The 20,092-nt window shown below is 35.9% G+C and overlaps 1 protein-coding gene across 5 annotated transcripts in view; it reads right to left on the reverse strand.

The window, feature by feature from the left end:
- USP3 (ubiquitin specific peptidase 3) overlaps nt 1-20,092 on the reverse strand; it is a 112,847-nt gene that overhangs the window by 59,122 nt on the left and 33,633 nt on the right. For all 5 annotated transcript variants that reach the window (XM_055319593.1, XM_055319592.1, XM_055319594.1 and 2 more), the window contains one exon: nt 17,436-17,567. In XM_055319593.1, coding sequence (XP_055175568.1) covers nt 17,436-17,567 — 132 coding nt within the window. The remainder of the gene's footprint in view (nt 1-17,435; nt 17,568-20,092) is intronic.

The following is a 20,092-nucleotide window of genomic DNA, read 5'->3' on the forward strand; positions in this document are numbered from 1 at the left end:
AAATTTCACTTAACAACTAAAGCAGTAAAAAAATACTCTTCCATTAAACGCAATTTTATGGTTTGGGCAAAACTATATTTCACTTTCATTATTACATCACCTAAGATGTACTGAAGGGCACATGATGGGTACATGTGTCATTTCTAGTATTTATATGTAAGTATATCACCAATCTAGTTTATGTCAACAGAATGGGTTATTTTTCTTTTTTTCTTTTTTAAAGATTTTATTTATTTATTCATGAGAGACACAGAGAGAGAGGCAGAGACACAGGCAGAGGGAGAAGCAGGCTCCATGCAGGGAGCCCGATGTGGGACTCAATCCAGGGTCTCCAGGATCAGGCCCTGGGCTGAAGGCGGCGCTAAACTGCTGAGCCACCCCGGCTGCCCAGTTGTTATTTTTCTATGCAACAGTGTAGCACTGCAACCTGTTTATTTGAACATTTTATGCAGACAGCAGAGTAATAGTGATATCTATGTAAATAGTAATTGGTAGTTAAGCTGCAATGCTTATTTTAATTATAATGCAAATTATTTTTCTAGCTTAAAAATTGAGAATGAAAAAAATTTAACTTTCAAATGAAGGCACACTAATGAGGCATTATCAAGCAGAGAAGGTACATCACAAATTTTACACAGGATGGCAATTACAATTTGCCATGGCAGAGAAAAATGAGTAAGTTGTATAAAAGAAGTTTAAAAATTTTAAAGTAGACAATATTAATAGTCATTTAACTTAAATTCAATTTGCCAACATATAGTATAACACCCAGTGCTCATCCCATCAAGTGCCCTCCTTAGTGCCCACACCCAGTCACCCCATCCCCCCACCCTTCTCTTCTTCTGGGATCCTTTGTTTGTTTCCCAGAGTTAGGAGTCTCTCACACAGTTTGTCTTCCTCTCTAATTTTTCCCCACTCAGTAAGAGTCATCTTCAACAAAGGCATATTCATTTCATAAGAAGTTGCCTCTCAACAGTCAAAAAATAAAGCAGCTTATAAAATTACAATTAAACATATAACAAAAAGCGGGGGGGAGGCTTGGTGATTATTAAAGGATCTGAGCTTATCATTTTGACCAACTACAAAATGGCCTGGATTCTTGCTCAAGAAAGAAAACCATTTTTAGATGAAGAGATTAAAAAATCTAATTATCATTTCAGTTACGGGAATTAGGTTTTAAAATTTGAGGAAAAGATTCAAAAGGATATTTTACAAAACATGAAAGATCTTAAAATGACTCACCAAGTGAGTGTCAGTGAATAAAAGACTTTTGTAACAATATTAAAGATCAATCAATTCAGCATTTGAAAAATTGCAAGTACTTTTATTTTTAGCTTTAAATGAGTTTCACAAGAGATACTGACCAATTAACATTCTGGGTATGTTTTGTCTCAATACTTCTAAATTTACAAAGAAATGTCTTCATCTTATCAATCTCAAGTTGTAGATACTATATTCTTTAATCTTTTACATCTGTCACTTTCAGTTAGACAGGAAAAAGTTTCACTCAAGACAGACAGTGGGCCAGCCAGGGGCACCAGTGGCTGAGCATCTATCTGCCTTTGGCTTCATGATGATCCCAGGATCCTGGGAGAGAGTCCCACAATGGGCTCCCTCTGGAGAGCCTGCTTCTCCCTCTGCGCCTCATGAATAAATAAAATCATTTAAAAAAAAATGTTAAAAAGACAATGTACCAGCTTTATGAGGTCTAAAATCTGGATTTACTAGATTTTCCTTACTAAATATTTCTTCCTATATTGTATAGTTAGTATTCATTTTCTTAACTCTAAAAATTCAGAAATCAATTTTTTTGAAAAAAATTGTTTGAAAGTAACTGTTAGAAACTAAGTTAATAATTTAATCCTGACAACTGTTTAACTTCACATTTAACTCTAGAGTCTTCTAATTGTTGCCTAGGTCTTTGCTTCCTCTTGTGTATATATCCCTCTACTGAATATTTTACTCTAAAGATATACTTAAGTAAAAAAAAAATTGTATTTATTCCACTGTGAGATGTATATTGAAAATATCTGTGTTCTGAAATAGACTGTATCATGGATTTAGTTATTAAAATTGTTCAGTATAGGGGATTCCTGGGTGGCTCAGCAGTTTAGCACCTGTCTTTGGCCCAGGGCGTGATCCTGGAGACCAGGGATATCCCGGCATGGAGCCTGCTTCTCCCTCTGCCTGTGTCTCTGCCTCTCTCTGTGTGTCTTCATGAATAAATAAATAAAATCTTTTTAAAAAATAAAATAAGGGCAGCCCTGGTGACTCAGCGGTTTAGCGCCACCTTCGGCCCAGGGCAGGATCCTGGAGACCCGAAATCTAGTCCCACTTCAGGCTCCGGCATGGAGCCTGCTTCTCCTTCTGCCTGTGTCTCTGCCTCTCTCTCTCTCTGTGTCTTTCATGAATAAATAAATATTCATAAATAAATAAATAAATAAATAAATAAATAAATAAATAAATAAATAAATTTAAAATAAAATTGTTCAGTATACATGTACAAATGCTATGAATTAAATGATCTTTAACATTGTTAGAAAAGTTCTTTGCCAATGTTCACTGCTTCAGTGTGAATCATGGAAGAGTTTTATAAAGATGTATTGTACCATTAACTCTAACTTAAGATCTTTCTTTCTTTCTAAAGATTTATTTATTTATTTTTTTATTTTTTTATTTTTTTATTTTTTTTTTTTATTTTAGAGAGAAAGTGCACACACACACACACACACACACACACACACACACGGGTCAGGAGAGAGGGAGAAAGAATCCCTTCTGAGCACGAAGCCTGACACAGGACTGGATCCCAGGACCCTAAAGTCATGACCTAAGCCGAAATCATGAGCCAAAATCAAGAGTTGGCTATTCAAAAAACTGAGCCACCCAGGCACACCTCTTTTTTTCTTTTGTTTTTTTGGGGTGTTTTTTTTAATTGTATTTTTAAGTAATCTCTACATCCAATATGGGGCTTGAACTCACAACCCCAAGACCAAGAGTTGCACACTATGAGTCACCTGGGTGGCTCAGTTGTTTAACTGTCTGCCTTCAGCTCAGGTAAATATCCCAGGGTCCTCGAGTCCCCAGCAAGGAGCCTGCTTTCTCCCTTTCCCTCTGCCTGTCACTCCCCCTGCTTGTGCATGCTTGCTCTCTGTCAAACAAATAAATGAAATCTTTTAAATAAATAAAGTTGCACATTCCACCAAATGAGCCAGCCAGGCACCCCTCTAATTTAAGATTTTCTTGAAATGAAAGAACACTTGCCAGTATTCAACAAATAGAAAACATCACAGTATGATTTACATTTTTCTCCTATATCACAGGGCACATGAATGAGCTGAATTTAAACATCCAAGGAGAAAAAAGGCTTGTGACCTGGCTAGACAGGTACAAGAACACATTAAAATTTTAAATTTTTATAATACAATCAATAATTATTTTACACATTTTCAACATGAATAAATATGCAGACAATTCTAATTATAAAAGCATTTTATAAATTGGCTATAAAATCTATGAGAAAACTTGAAGAGCATATTGTTGATATGGATACATTTAGAGTCGACTTTCAGTTTATATAGTGCCTCTTTGAATTCAATATTGATAACACTGAATTGTTACAAGAGTTAGATTTACTTAGATGTAGTTTTGAAACCCATATGTTTTTGCTTCAGAGTCAAATCAGTTGTTCTAAAAAGATGAGTCTGTTTTGCCAATACATATACAAACTTTTAAAATAGGATTTTTTTGTGTTTCATTCATTGGAAAATACACACTGGATTTGGAAGGTTTTATGTAAAATAAAACACAGTCTCTAATAATTTTATGTTGATTACATGTTGACATGATAATATACAACTAATTCACCTTTTTCTTTTTGCTTTTTTAATGTGACTATTAGAAAGTTTTAAATTACATGTATGACGGGGATCCCTGGCTGGCGCAGCGGTTTGGCGCCTGCCTTTGGCCCAGGGCGCGATCCTGGAGACCCGGGATCGAATCCCATGTCGGGCTCCCGGTGCATGGAGCCTGCTTCTCCCTCTGCCTGTGTCTCTGCCTCTCTCTCTCTCTCTCTGTGTGACTATCATAAATAAATAAAATTTAAAAAAAATAAATAAATAAAAATAAAATAAATTACATGTATGACGTATATTATTTATTGGATAGTACTGGCAATCTCAAGGGTATCTAGGACATTACCTGCTCTAATATTTTATAATACTACCCAATATCACAAAGGGGTAACAAATTTAACTTTATTGAACTATAAGAAATCAATTTTGTTTTGTTTGGGTTAATTTTCATTGGTTTAAAAACACTTTTTAATGTTTCCACAACTGTCCTTTTTCTCAAGAGCCAATTTTAGGTTCTCTTACAGTCACTAAGAAGGACACTTTTTAAAAAAATTTAAATCAATGTGCCAACATATAACATCCAGTGCTCATTATATCACATGTCCTCCTTAATGCCCATCACCCAGTTACCCGTCCCCCCACCTACCTCCCTTTCTGCAACCCTTTGTTTCCCAGAGTCAGGAGGACTCTGGTTTGTCTTCCTCTCAGGACACTTATTTCTATGATTATAACTTACATGCTTTCTGAATTTACCACACTATGCAAGTATTATTTGATGATGATGATGACGACGTTAAAAGGAAAGTACCTACTTCTACAGGCCAAACTTCTACGACTGCCTGGCATGTGGTAGAGATCTATAAATGTTAGTTTCCTTCCTTTGTGTAACCAAGAGCTGCCTCACAGCAAGGGCTTCTCTACCTGCCCACAATTCCTTTTATTTCTTCTTCCTCCCTGACCAAGAGGTCAAAAGAAAATAAGTACTAAAAGTAGGATATAAATGAGAATTTAAATGTCTGGTTGCCTTAATCTTAGCTGAGACATTGCTTTCAAAGTGGAAACTATCCCACTAATACTGGTATTAAAAAGTCCCACGGTAAACAGAAAGACTTAAAGTGAACAAATTCTAAAAATCTCTCCCTGGTTTACAACTGTGTTGAAGCCAATTAGTAAGAATTATACTTACCCTCAAATACTTGAAGAAAAAAATATAGTCACTCTTTCCCTTCAAAAAGATTACTACAAAAAAGTACTTAACTTGTAGGTTGGGTTTCAAAAGCTTGTAGATTGGTGGGTCTCTGAAACTTGGAATGCATTTCTCATTTTGAAACAAATGTTATAAAATATGGTTAAATGTTATAAGGTGAAAATATACCTGGTTCCCAAAATGTAGTTGAAGTAATATTATAAAAAGTTGTATTCTTCTTTTACTTCTTTCTATACTGCTGTCACTAAGATACTGTGATAGGAGGAAGCTGTTCAGAGTTCAGATAACCTGATTAATACTTCACTAGGAGAGTAGTCCAGGGTTTAGCATCTCATACACATAGAACTTGATGCATCTAACAAACAAAGTCAAGAACTACCTATATTATATGACCAATTTTTTTAGGCTATTAAATTTACACTTAAGGAAGTTTTTATTTTGTGATTTTAGATGATTCTCCAAAGTAAAGATGGCCTCTACTTCTAATACACTACTTATCAGATAAGGAAAAGGTTCACTTTTGTATTTGGATAAAACAAACAACTGTTCAAGAAAACGTAAGTAATTTGAACATTAAAGACAAAAAAAAAACCCACTTAGAAATCATACCACACAACATATTAGTGATGTTAGACAAAGAAACAGGATATAAAAAAAAACAAGGTAGGAGGGAGTTTGGTATCTTTCTTTACTTCTAACACCTTGAGACAAATTATGCTGTCATTTGGCCATGTGAAGATTGGTCTTAAATCCAAATTCCTTGAGCCAAAAATGATCATAATTTTAAATTACTTTAAGGCCAATAGTTAATAAAGAAATTAAGCATACAGTATGGAATTACATGCACAACGATGTTAAGAGAAAAACTGATTTTACTACCTTGCACTGAAAGAACATACCTAAAGGAGCAGGTAAATTTTCATAAGAAATACAAGTTATTTATACTACTTATATAATTAGGGAGGTAAAAAAATGGGTAAAATCACAGTTTTACTTCACATTTTGCTTATTCTAAAAAATAACAAAATTATCCAATTTCTTGATTACATTGATTCCTTATCTGCATACCTTTAAGTTCTCATTTATTTCTAATTTCTAACATTTAATCATGTCTAATCCTTTCTACCTTACTGTCTTTAATTTCCCTCAGGGATCCCTGGGTGGCTCACCAGTTTGGCACCTGCCTTCGACCCAGGGCGTGATTCTGTAGTCCCGGGATCGAGTCCCGTGTCAGGCTCCTTGAGTGGAGCCTGCTTCTCCCTCTGACTGTGTCTCTGCCTCTCGCTCTGTGTCTCTGATGAATGAATGAATAAAATCTTTAAAATAATAATAATTTCCCTCAAATCCATCTTTTATCTCCTCCATTTCAACCAACATTTTGTTCTATACCTTGGTTATCTCCTTTGGTGTGATCTCCCTCACCCTATCCCCTTATACGGTGGCTTTGAAATCCACAGATGTCTATAGCAAATTGGTATAATATTTGATGGTTCCACAAAATTAGCCTTACCTATATTTTCTTCTCTCTCACCTTTCCCTCCCATTCTTCCCCTTCACTTCAGTATCACCTGCTTTACATTTAGCTTTAAGCTTTCATCCCATATACACCAAACTCCTTTATCCCTCCCCTCAATATTTTCCATGTAGCACATTCACTTGTTTAATGGCAAAAATATCCCTCACTTGGGAGCACCTGCATGGCTCAGCTGATTAAGCAACTGACTCTTGGTTTCCGTTGGTATAGTGATCTCAGGATGGTGAGATCAAGGTGAGATGAAGCCCTGTGTAGGGCTCCACCCTCAGGATGGAATTGACTTGGGATCCTCTCCCTCTCCTGCTGCTCTTCCCCCTGCTGGAGCTCGTATGCCTGCACACACTCTCTCTCAAATAAATAAAATCTTAAAAAAAAAAAAAAATTCCTCACTTGGTCATCCCCATCTGTGCTTGCTTTCCCATTCTCCAAAAGTGAAAACAGACAGCATGACTTAATCACTTTCTTATCCTAAAATTTAATATGGGTTTTTTTAAATTCTAACTTTAGGGGACATCTGGGTGGCTCAATGGTTGAGCCAAGGTTGACCAAGGTTGACCTTGGGCTCAGGGTGTGATCCTGGGGGTGTCCCAGAATGGAGTCCCTGTTTCTCCCTCTGCTATGTCTCTGCCTCTCTCTCTCTCTCTCTCTCTCTCTCTCTCTCTCTCTCATGAATAAATAAAATCTTTTAAAAAATTATAACTTTAGAAACACTTGTTGCTTTCCTATTTTTTCCCCTGTTCTACATGCTCCCTCTAATTCTAAAATGCAAAACACTATTCTATTAAGAAGAAATCTTCATGGCACCTGGGTAGCTCAGTCAGTTTAGCGTCTGCCTTCGTCTATTCAGGTCAGGATGGAACCCTAGCTCAGGTTCCCTGCTCAGGAGGGAGCCTACTTCTCCCTCTCCCTCTGCTGCTCCCCCTGCTTGTGCTGTCAAACAAATAAATAAAATCTTAAAAAAAAGAAGAAGAAGAAATCATCTTCAAATTAGTTTCATGAGGCACCTAATCAGGTTAAAAAGTAAACCACAGAACTGAGCATCCACCACTCCCAATATATTCATACATGTTTCTATATAAGATTTCATATATAAGGAAATCTAAATTAATGTGTATATAGTATTTAAAAAGGGACATCGGGCAGCCCTGGTATCGCAGTGGTTTAGCACCGCCTGCAGCAAAGGGCGTGATCCTGGAGACCCTAGATCGAGTCCCGCGTCAGGCTCTCTGCGTGGAGCCTGCTTCTCCCTCTGCCTGTGTCTCTGCCCCTCTCTCTCTCTGCATCTCTATGAATAAATAAATAAAATCTTAAAAAAATAAAAAGGGACATCTTAAAAAGTAGAGGTGAAGTAACTATTTGAAAATGTCCTCCTATTCGTGATATCTTCACACTATGATTAAACAAATATCTCAAAGTACAATATATACATAGGGTGAGATTTGACATTAATGATAATAGATATCAATTCATACTTCTTGTAGCTTAAGCCTTCTGTCCAACTTATTAAATCTGATTAGTCTGTTTTTATTAGATACCCAATATTTTCTTGAAATTTTAAAAGTATTTATAAGTGTCTGCTTAACTTTTCCCTTTACATGTTTCCCCCTTTTACATGTTTATTTAAATTCAACTTACCAACATATAACACCCAGTGTTCATCCCATCAAGTGCCCTCCTTAATTCCCTATCCTCCCACCCACCTCCCCCTTCTGCAACCCTTTGTTTTGCAGAGTCAGGAGTGTCTTGTGGTTTGTCTTCCTCTCTAATTTTTTCCTCAGTTTCCTCCCTTCCCTTATGGTCCCTTTCACTATTTCTTATTTTCCACATATGAGCGAAACCATATAATTGTCTTTCTCTGATTGACTCAATTCACTCAGCATAGATAGTATTTTTACCTTGTCATGTGTTTTAGGAAAGCCTTTTCCTAAAGAAAAGCTGCTCTTTTCTTGTTCACCAGTATTTGTGATCTTATTATCTTACAGGGCTTGTTTGGTAAAAATCTCTTATTTAAAAAAAAAATTGTTTTTAAGTAAGGTTCACCCTCAGTGTGGAGTCCAACACGGAGCTCAAACTCATGATCCTGAAATCAAGACCTCACAGTTGAGATCAAGAGTCAGATGCTTAACTGAGGCACCCAGGCGCCCCTTTTTAATTTTTGTAAGTAGGCTTCACACTCAACATGGGATTCAAATTCACAACCCAAGACCAAGAATCACATGCTCCACCAACTGAGCTAGCCAGGCCCCACATTTGGTAAAAATCTTTTTTTTTTTTAAGATTTTATTTATTTATTCATGAGACACACAGAGAGAAAGGCAGAGACACAGGCAGAGGGAGAAGCAGGCTCCATGCAGGGAGCCCAATGCAGGACTCTATCCTGGGACTCCAGGATCATGCCCAGAGCCAAAGGCAGATGCTCAACCACTGAGCTACCCAGGCACCCCTGGTAAAAGTCTTTTAAATAGTTTATCCATTTGATGAGGGTTGACTTGGACAAACTAAGTAAATCCATGTAACTAGGCCGACTGCAATACAGTATAAAATGAACAAAGGTGAGGACTCAATAAGTGAAGCTCTGTTTGCAGACATTCTGTTCACAGAATCCTTTTAACCAATTTACCTAAAGACCACTGGCAGCAGGTATATTATTGGTCAAAGCCTTTTTTTTTTAAATAAAAACTTTTAGGGGTGCCTGGGTGGTTCAGTTGGTTAAACAACTGATTCTTGATTTTGGCTCAAGTCATGATCTAAGGGGTCCTGGGATAGAACACCCCATCGGGCTCCCCACTCAGAAGGGAGTCTGCTGGTCTCTCTCCCTCTGACCCTCCCCTGCTTGTGCTCTCACCATCTCACTCTCAAATAAAAGTAAATATATTTTTTAAAAAAAACCTTTAGGGACGCCTGGGTGGCTCAGCAGTTGGGCGTCTGCCTTTGGCTCAGGGCATGATCCCAGGATCCTGGATCGAGTCCCACATCAGGCTCCCTGCATGGAACCTGCTTCTCCCTCTGCCTGTGTCTCTACTTCTCTCTGTGTGTGTCTCTCATGAGTAAATAAATAAAATCTTAAAAAAATTTTTTTTAATTAAAAAGAACTTTAAATAGAAGTTCTGTATTTTCTTTCCATCCCCTCAAGTGCATTATTTTGGAGACTGATGGCACTAAAAACTAGGTTCCCAGCACAGAGTAGGTTCTCAATGAATATTTATTTACTGAATAAGAGCAATACATCTGCTATTCTGAGTTTTTCAGATGCTGTTCCCATTTTGTTTGAGGGCTTGCACAAAAATTAGACTCAAGTAAAAATTGTGAAGGTAAGGGGCGCCTAGGGAGTCAGTTAAGTGTCCTGACTCTTGATTTCAACTTAGGTCATGATCTCAGAGTGGTGAGATCAAGCCCCCCATCAGGCGCCGAAATCAGCAAGGAGTCTGCTTAAAATTCTCTTTCCCCCATCTCTCTGCCCCTCCTCCTGCACGTGTGTGCTTTCTATCATCCTCTCTCTCAAATTAAATAAATCTTTAAAAAAATTTTTGAAGGTAAAAAAGGGGGAAGGAAGGAGTGTTTTTAATACCAAATTTTCTTCACAAAGCATCTACAGCTTTGCTTTGTGTCTTCTTTAATACATTTATTCTTACACATAGTTTATAGTTTTTATCATTTTAAATGGTTTTTTTTGTTTGTTTCTTTCGTCATTTCCATTTTTGGCTGATGACTGCTAATACAGAGAAAGCTGTTAGTATTTGTATTTATCACATATCACCATTTCAAAATTTATTAATTCCAGTTGTTTTCTACTAAAGTTTCCTTGAACTTTCTGGGCATTCTATTAGATAATTTGAAAACAATTTTTTTTCTTCTTTTCCAATATTTATACCAATTATCTCATTTACTTACTATCTTATTAGAACTGCCAAAACAATATTCAATAATAGTCAATCATGTAAATGATTATAAAAGGTATTTCTGTCTTGTTTCTGAATTAATGGAAATGGCTTTAGTGCATAATGCTTACTTTCCTTTTTCTTTAGTTTTTGGAAAACTATGATATCTTAATAGTTTCCTTTTATTTCAGTGTTATTAGTGGGTTTTTTTAATGGCTACTTATATATTTTTTCTTATAATGACATAATAATCTTGGGTTTATGATATGTTGATATCAATCATGAATATGTCAACAGATTTCAGGTGAAATTAACTCAGTAATTATGTAAGTTTTCTTTTTGATACATCTCATTGGGTTATATTTGCTTTAAGTTTTAATTATTTGCAACAACTAGTGAAACTGACTTTTCTTTTTGGAGTTTCTATCAGATCTTTGTCTAAAGATTTTGAAAAGTTTCATAACATTACAACACTTAATGTTAAATTTTAATAGTTTAGGGCTGCATCATCCAATAGCTATCAGCCATATGTAGTGACTTAAACTTACATTAATTAAATTAAAACATTAAATCCCTGAATCCCACTAGCCAATTTTTAATTGCTCAACTACTACCATATTTTATATAGCACACAAACCCAAAACAGCAAACTCTCTTCCTTAACTTTAAAGTTATAAAGGTCCATATAACATTCTTTAGGAAATGAAAAAACCCAAACCATTTGCCATCTATCTGAAACAAGAAGCAATCATCATAAAAATCAATCTGATTTTTTTTATGCAACAGTGAAGAAACAAGTCCTTTAACCTACTGGCCACAAAGTAATCTTTAAACAGTAAGTTGTACATAATACTAATGTCAAAAATCCCCTCAAAACAAAATGAAAACTTCTAGGCAAAAAGTACCCCTCAAAAAGGGCAACATCGGATCTGTCAATAAGTTTTAAATTCCTTTTTGTTCCCTTGCATAATACTGTGACATCAGGAGGAAAATTTGAGCCCTGGTTTTATTATAAAAGATATGATTGGGGATCCCTGGGTGGCTCAGTGGTTGAGCATCTGCCTTTGGCCCAGGGCATGACCCTGGAGTCCTGGGATCGAATCCCACATCGGGCTCCCTGCACAGAGCTTGCTTCTCCCTCTGCCTGTGTCTCTGCCTCTCTCTCTCTCTCTGTATCTTTCATGAATAAATAAATAAAATCCTTTTAAAAAATAAAATAAAAGATATGATTACAGGGAGTAAAAAAGCTTGTATTCTAATGACTTCATCTTTTCAAACTAAGAAATTAAAATCCAAAAGAACTCTTACATAGCAAGCTTAATCTTAAATTCTTTTATTAAACTCTGATGTGGGATCCCTGGGTGGCGCAGCGGTTTGGCGCCTGCCTTTGGCACAGGGCGCGATCCTGGAGACCCGGGATCGAATCCCACGTCAGGCTCCCGGTGCATGGAGCCTGCTTCTCCCTCTGCCTGTGTCTCTGCCTCTCTCTCCCTCTCTGTGTGACTATCATAAATAAAATAAAATAAAAAAAAAACTCTGATGTATTGCCATCAAATAAGCCAATTTTGGAAAATTAGAAGAACACCTGCAGAGAAAACCTAAATCCTTTGTTAAAAGCAAATAGTAGCTTATTACGGAAGAGTCTTTTATGTTTTCAGACCACCTCTATTGAAAAAGTTCTTTTTAAACTTCAAAAATACTGTTTTTAAATAAACAAACTCTTCCTGTTCTCTAATCTTTACAACACCCAAAATTTGTACTCAAATTGTTTATAAAGACAGTCAAAAGATTTTCTTTTTTTTTTTTTTTTTGAGAGGGAGAGAAAGAAAGCATATGTGCACATGTACAAGCAAGGGGGGGTTGTGGTACACAGAGAATCTTAGGCAGGCTCCACCCCCAGCACAGAGCCTAACATAGGGCTCAAACTCACAACCCTGAGATCATAACCTAAGCTGAAAGCAAGAGTTCCATTCTTAACCCAATAAGCCACCCAGACACACTTGTTTTTTTTTTTTTACTTTTTCCCCCTTTTTAATATTTAATCATAACTTCCTTTGAAAATGATTTGGTTTTAAGTCCAAATATAAGAGCTTTATTTTTATTATTTTTATTTTATTTTAACTTTTATTAGTTTAAACTGGTATTTGTTACAGGTGTCTAAAATCTGAAATACAGGGTGCTTTGTGGTGTAGTCAGTTAAGCATCCAACTCTCAGTTTCAGCTCAGGTTGTCATCTCAGGGTTGAGGGACCAAGCAAGCCCCATGTGGGGCTCGTCTGCTTGAGTTTCTCCTCCTCCGTTTCCCTCCCCTACCCCCCAAAATAAATATATCATTTTTTAAAAATCTGAAATACAAGTCTTTTTCTAGACCAACTGATTCACATTTCATATTTCTTTGAAAGACTGCCTTAAAACATTACCCTGCTTAGTAGTTTAGTTTTATATTTTTATTTTAACTTTTTTTTATTTATTTATGATAGTCACACACACACACAGAGAGAGAGAGAGAGGCAAAGACACAGGCAGAGGGAGAAGCAGGCTCCATGCACCCAGAGCCCGACGTGGGATTCGATCCCGGGTCTCTAGGATCGCGCCCTGGGCCAAAGGCAGGCGCTAAACCGCTGCACCACCCAGGGATCCCTTTATTTTAACTTTAATATTCCTTTCATATTTTTGTATTCTTAGAAATTCGGTTACTAGGACCCTGGGTGGCTCACAGCGGTTGAGTGCCTTTGGCTCAGGGCATGATCCTGTAATCCAGGATGGAGTCCCACATCAGGCTCCTTGCAGAGAGCCTGCTTCTCCCTCTGCCTGTATCTCTGCCTCTCTATGTGTCTCTGATGAATAAATAAATAAAATATTTTTAAAAAAAGAAATTCAGTTACTATCGATAAGGATCAGAGTTGACAAGACTGTCAGATGTCAAAAGTTACCAGCATTTTAAAAGTATTAATTCCAAATGTCTATCTATATAAGACATCAAATAGAAGTTCCTAATTTTAATCACAGTTTCCTTCTGATACAATAATGTATACCACATACAATTCCATTTTTACTGACTGGAGAGAGAAGCTGGGGTGGAAAGAAAGGAAATATTATTTAATAAATAATAAAAGTGAACACTAGCCTTTATGTGAACATCTTGGGGAGATTTTCACTTTTACAGAAATCTTCACTATCTCTAAGCTCAGTTTAGCTGATTTATCTCCTAAAGGAGGAGGTTTATATCAAATTAAAATAACAACTTTTGGAGTTGCTTTCCCTCCCATTTTATGTTGTTCTGTTTGGTCAATATGTGCTTTCTTCTGGATGTCTGGTTTTTGTAAGAAATAAAGGGAACTGCTCTGCAGCACAGTGTCCCTCTTGGGAGGTAAATTAAATAGTTCACACGTGCCACAATTTAAGTCTTTTTTGAGAAAGATGTTCTGTGGCTCTTTAGTCCTCCAAGATGATCAGAGGACACAGTATTTTGGATTTGTGTAACCTTCCCCATTTTTGGAAGATATAAAACAAAATACAATCTTTCCGACAATACAATATATTGCCTACTCTGCACCAGATGCTGAGTACTATGGAAGGTATTATCTGACATATGGTTCCTGCAGTCAGTCCCCACTGACATTTACAAATAACCTAACCTACAGCAGGAAATTACAAGTATCCCAAAAACTATGAGTTCAGGAGAGATTACATTCAGCTACAATTGAAGATGGGAGGCGGGGAGAGTGGGGAGAGTTCAATGGTAACTTTACAAAGGATGTGCTTAGATAGGACAGGGCAGGGATTCTTGGGAAGGGGAAACAAGGATAAAAAACTATAAACCTCAGAGCATGTTTCAACTTCTTTAGAGCAGAGAGCAGGTGGAAAAGGAGCTTTAACATTAGCTAAAGTCAAAAGATTTCAATTACAAGCATAATAATTAACAATCAAATAGATTTAAACTAATGCACCAATTTTACCTCTGAAGCAAACTGAGTATAACCACAAGAAACTTATATACAAGGAAACTTGATAAACTGAAGTGAAATTACTGCAGTGTACTAGAAAATAACACACACAGATTCACACAGAAAAAAGAAATCCTTTCCCATTTTTTCCTTAATTATGCTAAGATGTGAGGAAAATGTTAGACTACAGCTTTATCAGTTTGTTACTGTCACAGATTTCTTTTAAGGCATCAGGATAATGCTATGGGGTGATTCCCTGGCATTTTGTTCTTAAACATACAAATGATACAGTAATGTGACCAGCTGCAGTTCCCTTCCTGCATTTCAGAAGCTCTGAGGATCCACATACTTGAAGTGCTGTGTAACTTCACACAAAAGACTGGCAGTTGGCCAAAAAGCCTCTGCCATTGTGTATATTCCCCAAGGTTCAAGATCTGCCATTTAATTCCAATTTAGCCATGAAACCACATGTACTTTAGCATATTATACCAACATGAAACAAATCAAATTCCAATTCTAGTTAATAAAAATATTCCTCCAAAATGCATAAAGTATATTTTTATAAATAAGGACATTGAAGTATGTACCCCTATATTTTTAAAGAGACCTATTCTACTCCATTAAGATAATTGTTTAAATTTCCTCAAAGAGCCACCTGGGTGGCTCAGTGGTTGAGTGTCTGCCTTTGGCTCAGGGTGTGACCCCAAGGTCCTGGGATCGAGTACCTCATCAGGCTCTCTGAGGGAAGCTTGCTTCTCCCTTTGCCTATGTCTCTGCCTCTCTCTGTGTCTCTCATGAATAAATAAATGAAATCATTCATTCATTTATTTATTTATTTATTTATTTATTTATTTGTTTTTTTGTTTATTTATTTATTTATTTATGATAGACATAGAGAGAGAGAGAGGGGCAGAGACAGGAGGAGGGAGAAGCAGGCTCCATGCCAGGAGCCCGACGTGGGACTTGATCCCGGGACTCCAGGATACCGCCCCCGGCCAAAGGCAGGCGCCAAACCGCTGAGCCACCCAGGGATCCCCAAATGAAATCTTTTTTAAAAAATTTCCTCAAAGAGTTACTGTTTCCTCATAATCTTATCAATTGCAAGAAAACCCACTGCAAACTTGTTACAACACACAGAGATTTAACTGTATTTCCAAACTTCCCTATTTATCATTTCACATACATTGCTAACTGAAAATCAAGAATGTTTTCAACATCTGGTATGTACAGGTTGACATGACTTAGAACAATGATTGTGAAATTATACCTAAAAAAATGAACTTAATTTCTGCTCTCAAAAGTCAGTCTTAGGGGTGCCTGGGTGGCTCCGTCTGTTAAGTATCTGTCTTCAGCTCAGGTCATGATCTTAGAGTCCTGGGATGGAGCCCCACGTTGGGCTCCCTGCTCAGCAGGGAGTCTGCTTCTCCCTCTGCTCCTCCCCTCTGCTCATGCTCTTTCTCTCTCTCAAATAAATAAAATCTTTATAAAATAGAAATAAAAAAAACAAATAAATAAAATAATAAAATAGAAATAAAAAAATAAAACTAAGTTTTAAAGAAACATGGCCTATTAATTAGGTAGCTATGTTGTTCTACTATATATGTTTCTTGAGGGAAAGGAGGTAAACCTATTGAGAACACTTTAATAGTCTGGCTAATGCTTACCTTTCACAGGAAGGAGCATTTTACAAGAGCAGATGACAATAAACTGAGCACTAGCCTATGTGTGAAAATCTTGGGAAGACTTTCATTTTTACTAAAATTTTTATCTACCTTTAGCTTCTCTCTCTTCCAGGTCTGGACATCTTCCACCAAAATAATAATGGTGTGAATGAGTAAACCTTAAGATATTTCATTCAACAGTTGCAATTTAGTAGTGTTAAACCTATAAAAATTTTAAAGATGGGAACACACTCTTTCTTCCTTTTGATGGATGTTTTTCTACAATACAATAATCAACTAAGAACGATGTAGAAAAGATTAGCACAAAACTCAGTAGAGTGTAAATCAAAAGTGATAGACTTTAAATCCCCATCCTTGCCCCTTACTGCTTTCAAGTGACATTTAAGGGTTGGATAACCAAAAAAGATCTCCAAAGGGATCTTTCAAATGGCCTTTTTTCCCTTCAATGCCAAAAACCTTTTGAATTGAGAGTAAACTAATTAAAGCAAGTAAAGAATTCTTCATCATTTACTAGTCAAGGAAAAAATTTTGCTTCACACTAAAGGCAAAACTGCAAAAAAACAAAACAAAACAGAACAAAACCCTAATCTAAGCATACCAAATGGACATGAATTGTTTAACATTACTGTAACCTAAATAACCTAGTTCTAAGTAGTTATAAAAAATCCATACTTATTTCATTGTCATTTATATGAAATAGACACGCATACTATATTACAAAGAGAGAACAGGGCCTCTGATCTCTTTTTAAAAGATGTGATGCTTAAAAAAAAAAAAAAAAGCCTGAAAGACTACACACGAAATTCTTAACATTTATCTACAGAGTAGAAGAGAATGGATCTGTACTTAGAGGGGAGATTGTCAAAACAAGTTTTTAAACCAAAAAGTTGTATTTTCAAGATTACATAACAAAATGTTAGCTGGACAGTAAAAACATGGGCTTAGGTTTTTGTTTTGAACATGAGTTTGTATCTTATTATTTATTCTTCAATTAAAAACAAAAAAAGAAAAAGAAAACAAATTATAAAAAAACAACCACAAAGAAATACTTTTCATTGCCCTGAAGCTTATCAGGATGGACATGGAAGAGAAGGGTGGGAAAGAAACGGAGGCCCAGAAGTTGAAGGGAACAATGCAGAGTAAAATCTGAATGAATAAGAACAGGCATTCCTGATGACTCCAATCCCCTATGCATCTTAACAAAACTAAAAGGAGGTAATGGCTGTAGCAACTGGTTTAGAGATTGATGGGGGAGGGGAAAGAGTGAGGAAAATGAGAAAACACTCGCACACACTGAGTAAGGAATATTATTTCCAGAACATATTAATACTTACCAGTATGTACTGTAGCTACTGCAATCCATACACACTGTGTGCTGAGGTTTATCTTGCTTTTCTGATTTCTTATGATTAGTTAAGGGTACTTGTGCATCTTCATAATGTTTTTTTGCGTGGCCATTCACATACCTTATGAAAATCAAATAAAAATTTATTTTAATCTAAATACTGCTTTGGAAGTTAAAATAGTAGCAGATGATAATAAAATTAGATGATAAATTAGAATGAGAAAGAATTCCTCCTTATAAGAGCATTCAGTCCTATAAGGGCATTCAATTGGTTAGTGATTAAGCTGAGTGCTTAAAATATGCTTTTTTGCAATCAAACATGACAGTCAACTTTTAATTGTACACAAGATTAGGGCCAGGCAAGGAAAGGCTCTTCTATGCAAATCAGTTTCAGTATCATTGATATTTCACTTATCAACTCATTTGCTGATGCTTTTGCTATAGCTTTTTCTTTTTTTTTTTTTTTAAGTTTTTCTCAGACTGCTAACCAACTCATTATTCTCAAAGGCAAACTTTGTAAACTAAATCACTCAACCACTTCCTATAGGGCCACAGACCATATAAAAGGTAAAAGTTAGATATGGAAACAGGATAATTAATCTCTTTCTCACCAGTATGGCTTCAGATCTTTTTTTCAAATACCTAAATAATTAGCTCCACTCATATGGAAACATATTTGTTTAGAAACAACACAAAATACAAATCATCTTAAGCTTATATAAACTATTATTTATTTACATGGACAAAGATAATCAAAGGTTGACTATATTCATAGCAATTTTCTAACATTTTTCAACTCAGATTTAATAAATCAGTGAATTACAAAAAGAATGAAACTGAAATAATGCACACGGTGTACAAATTCCTCTAAACTTCTACCTAAATACCGTACCATGTTGTAACTGACCAGTACTGTCAAGACCCTTATAAAACAAAACTTCCTGGTTCCAAGAAAGTAGTTAATTTATAGAAGGCATGGTCTAATTGAAAACTCAGTCAAAACAAATGTTGATCAAATGGTACCAAAATAAACATACTCAGAAAGTTAAGGTAAATTTTGTCATGAGGCTCCATAATGATACCAGGAGCAACACTCACCTTGGGGAAAGTAGGACAGTAGGGATAAATAGGAAGAATGAACTTCAGGCCCAGCCTCTACCCTAGGAAAGCTGGAAGCATAAGAGGCACTACTAACCTCACTTAGATTTTGATCATAGTTTTTTTCCCACTTTTTCATTAGAGTAAACATAACTCAAAATTGTGCGTTTAGGGGTCCTCTGTGCACAAAAGTAAAATTAATTTTAAAATAAAATAATGATTAAGAGTATAAGCTCAAAAACTAGACTACCTGGGTTCAAAAGTAGCTTTGTCACATGCTGGCCACGAGAGCTTAGAGGAGTTAACCTCTTGGCACTTATGTTTTCTCATCTATAAAATGGAGATAATAGTACTTATATTTCATGAGTTGTTAGGTGATTAAATTAAGAAATTCATGGTCCAATGAACGCATAAACAAATGAATGGATGTTGGTAATTACCTTTTTCATGTTTTCCTTTAAATGCATAAGTACTATTTATTCAGAATTCAAACAGTGTAATTAGAAAGTGGTCATATTAAGCACATACATTGCATAGGTCAAGAAATACCTAATATTTATTTAAAAAGTAAACTCCAAGACATTGTATAGGTTACATATCTAATCAGCTCAATTTCCTATGCTTATATAATTTATACTGTGCCATGAGAAACAACAGGACTATTTATAATGAGCACCTTCAAAATCAAAGTAAAAGCAATACTGAATGATGATAAAAATAAGAGATCACTACTTTTAGGTCTTTGAAACTGATCATCTATACATAGTACGTATAGTTTATTTAGCTACCACACTGGAGTCTTCATATGTATGTACTAAATGTTTAAATGGTTACTATAAGGGTTGCTGAAAAGTAAGAAGCATATTACTGCTGATGTTAAGATTGGCAATGTTTTGGCTAATACTCAAATAACATTCAGAAGTTAACAGTTATATATAAACTGGATAACATAAAAATAAATATTTCCCTTATCTAATTTTAGATTTTAACTGGACAATTTGGTCTAAAAAGGAAAAGCATCAATATAGTTATCAAAGATTTCTAACCACAATCACAAAAATTTGAAAAATAAATGGGATGATGTTATGAAGGTCAACAGAATATATAACTCAAATATGCTAGTGACTGAAGGAATATTCAATTTAAGACTTTCTGCAGACAACTGGCTTAGATTTAATGAAAAATCAGAATCCTTGGCAATCAACACCCAGGATTCTATGATAAAAGAAAATTAACCAATCAGCTATATAAAAAGAAGATCCAAATGCAAGCTACTCTCATTATTTGTCTAATCTATTTAATCATATTTCTCTGAAACGATGTTAAATTCGGGCACCTGGATGGTTCAGTGGTTGAGCGTCTGCCTTTGGCTCAGGTTGTGATCTGGGGGTCCTGGGACTGGGTCCCCACATCAGGCTCCTTGCAGGGAGCCTGCTTCTCCCTCTGCCTAGGTCTCTGCCTCTGGGTCTGTGCCTCTCATGAGTAAATAAAATCTTTTAAAAAAATGAAACTAACTTAAATTTCTAAGTTTAAGACTGCTTACAACTG

Source organism: Nyctereutes procyonoides, unplaced genomic scaffold (assembly GCF_905146905.1).
Source record: "Nyctereutes procyonoides isolate TBG_1078 unplaced genomic scaffold, NYPRO_anot_genome, whole genome shotgun sequence".
NCBI classification, from domain to species: Eukaryota; Metazoa; Chordata; class Mammalia; order Carnivora; family Canidae; genus Nyctereutes; species Nyctereutes procyonoides.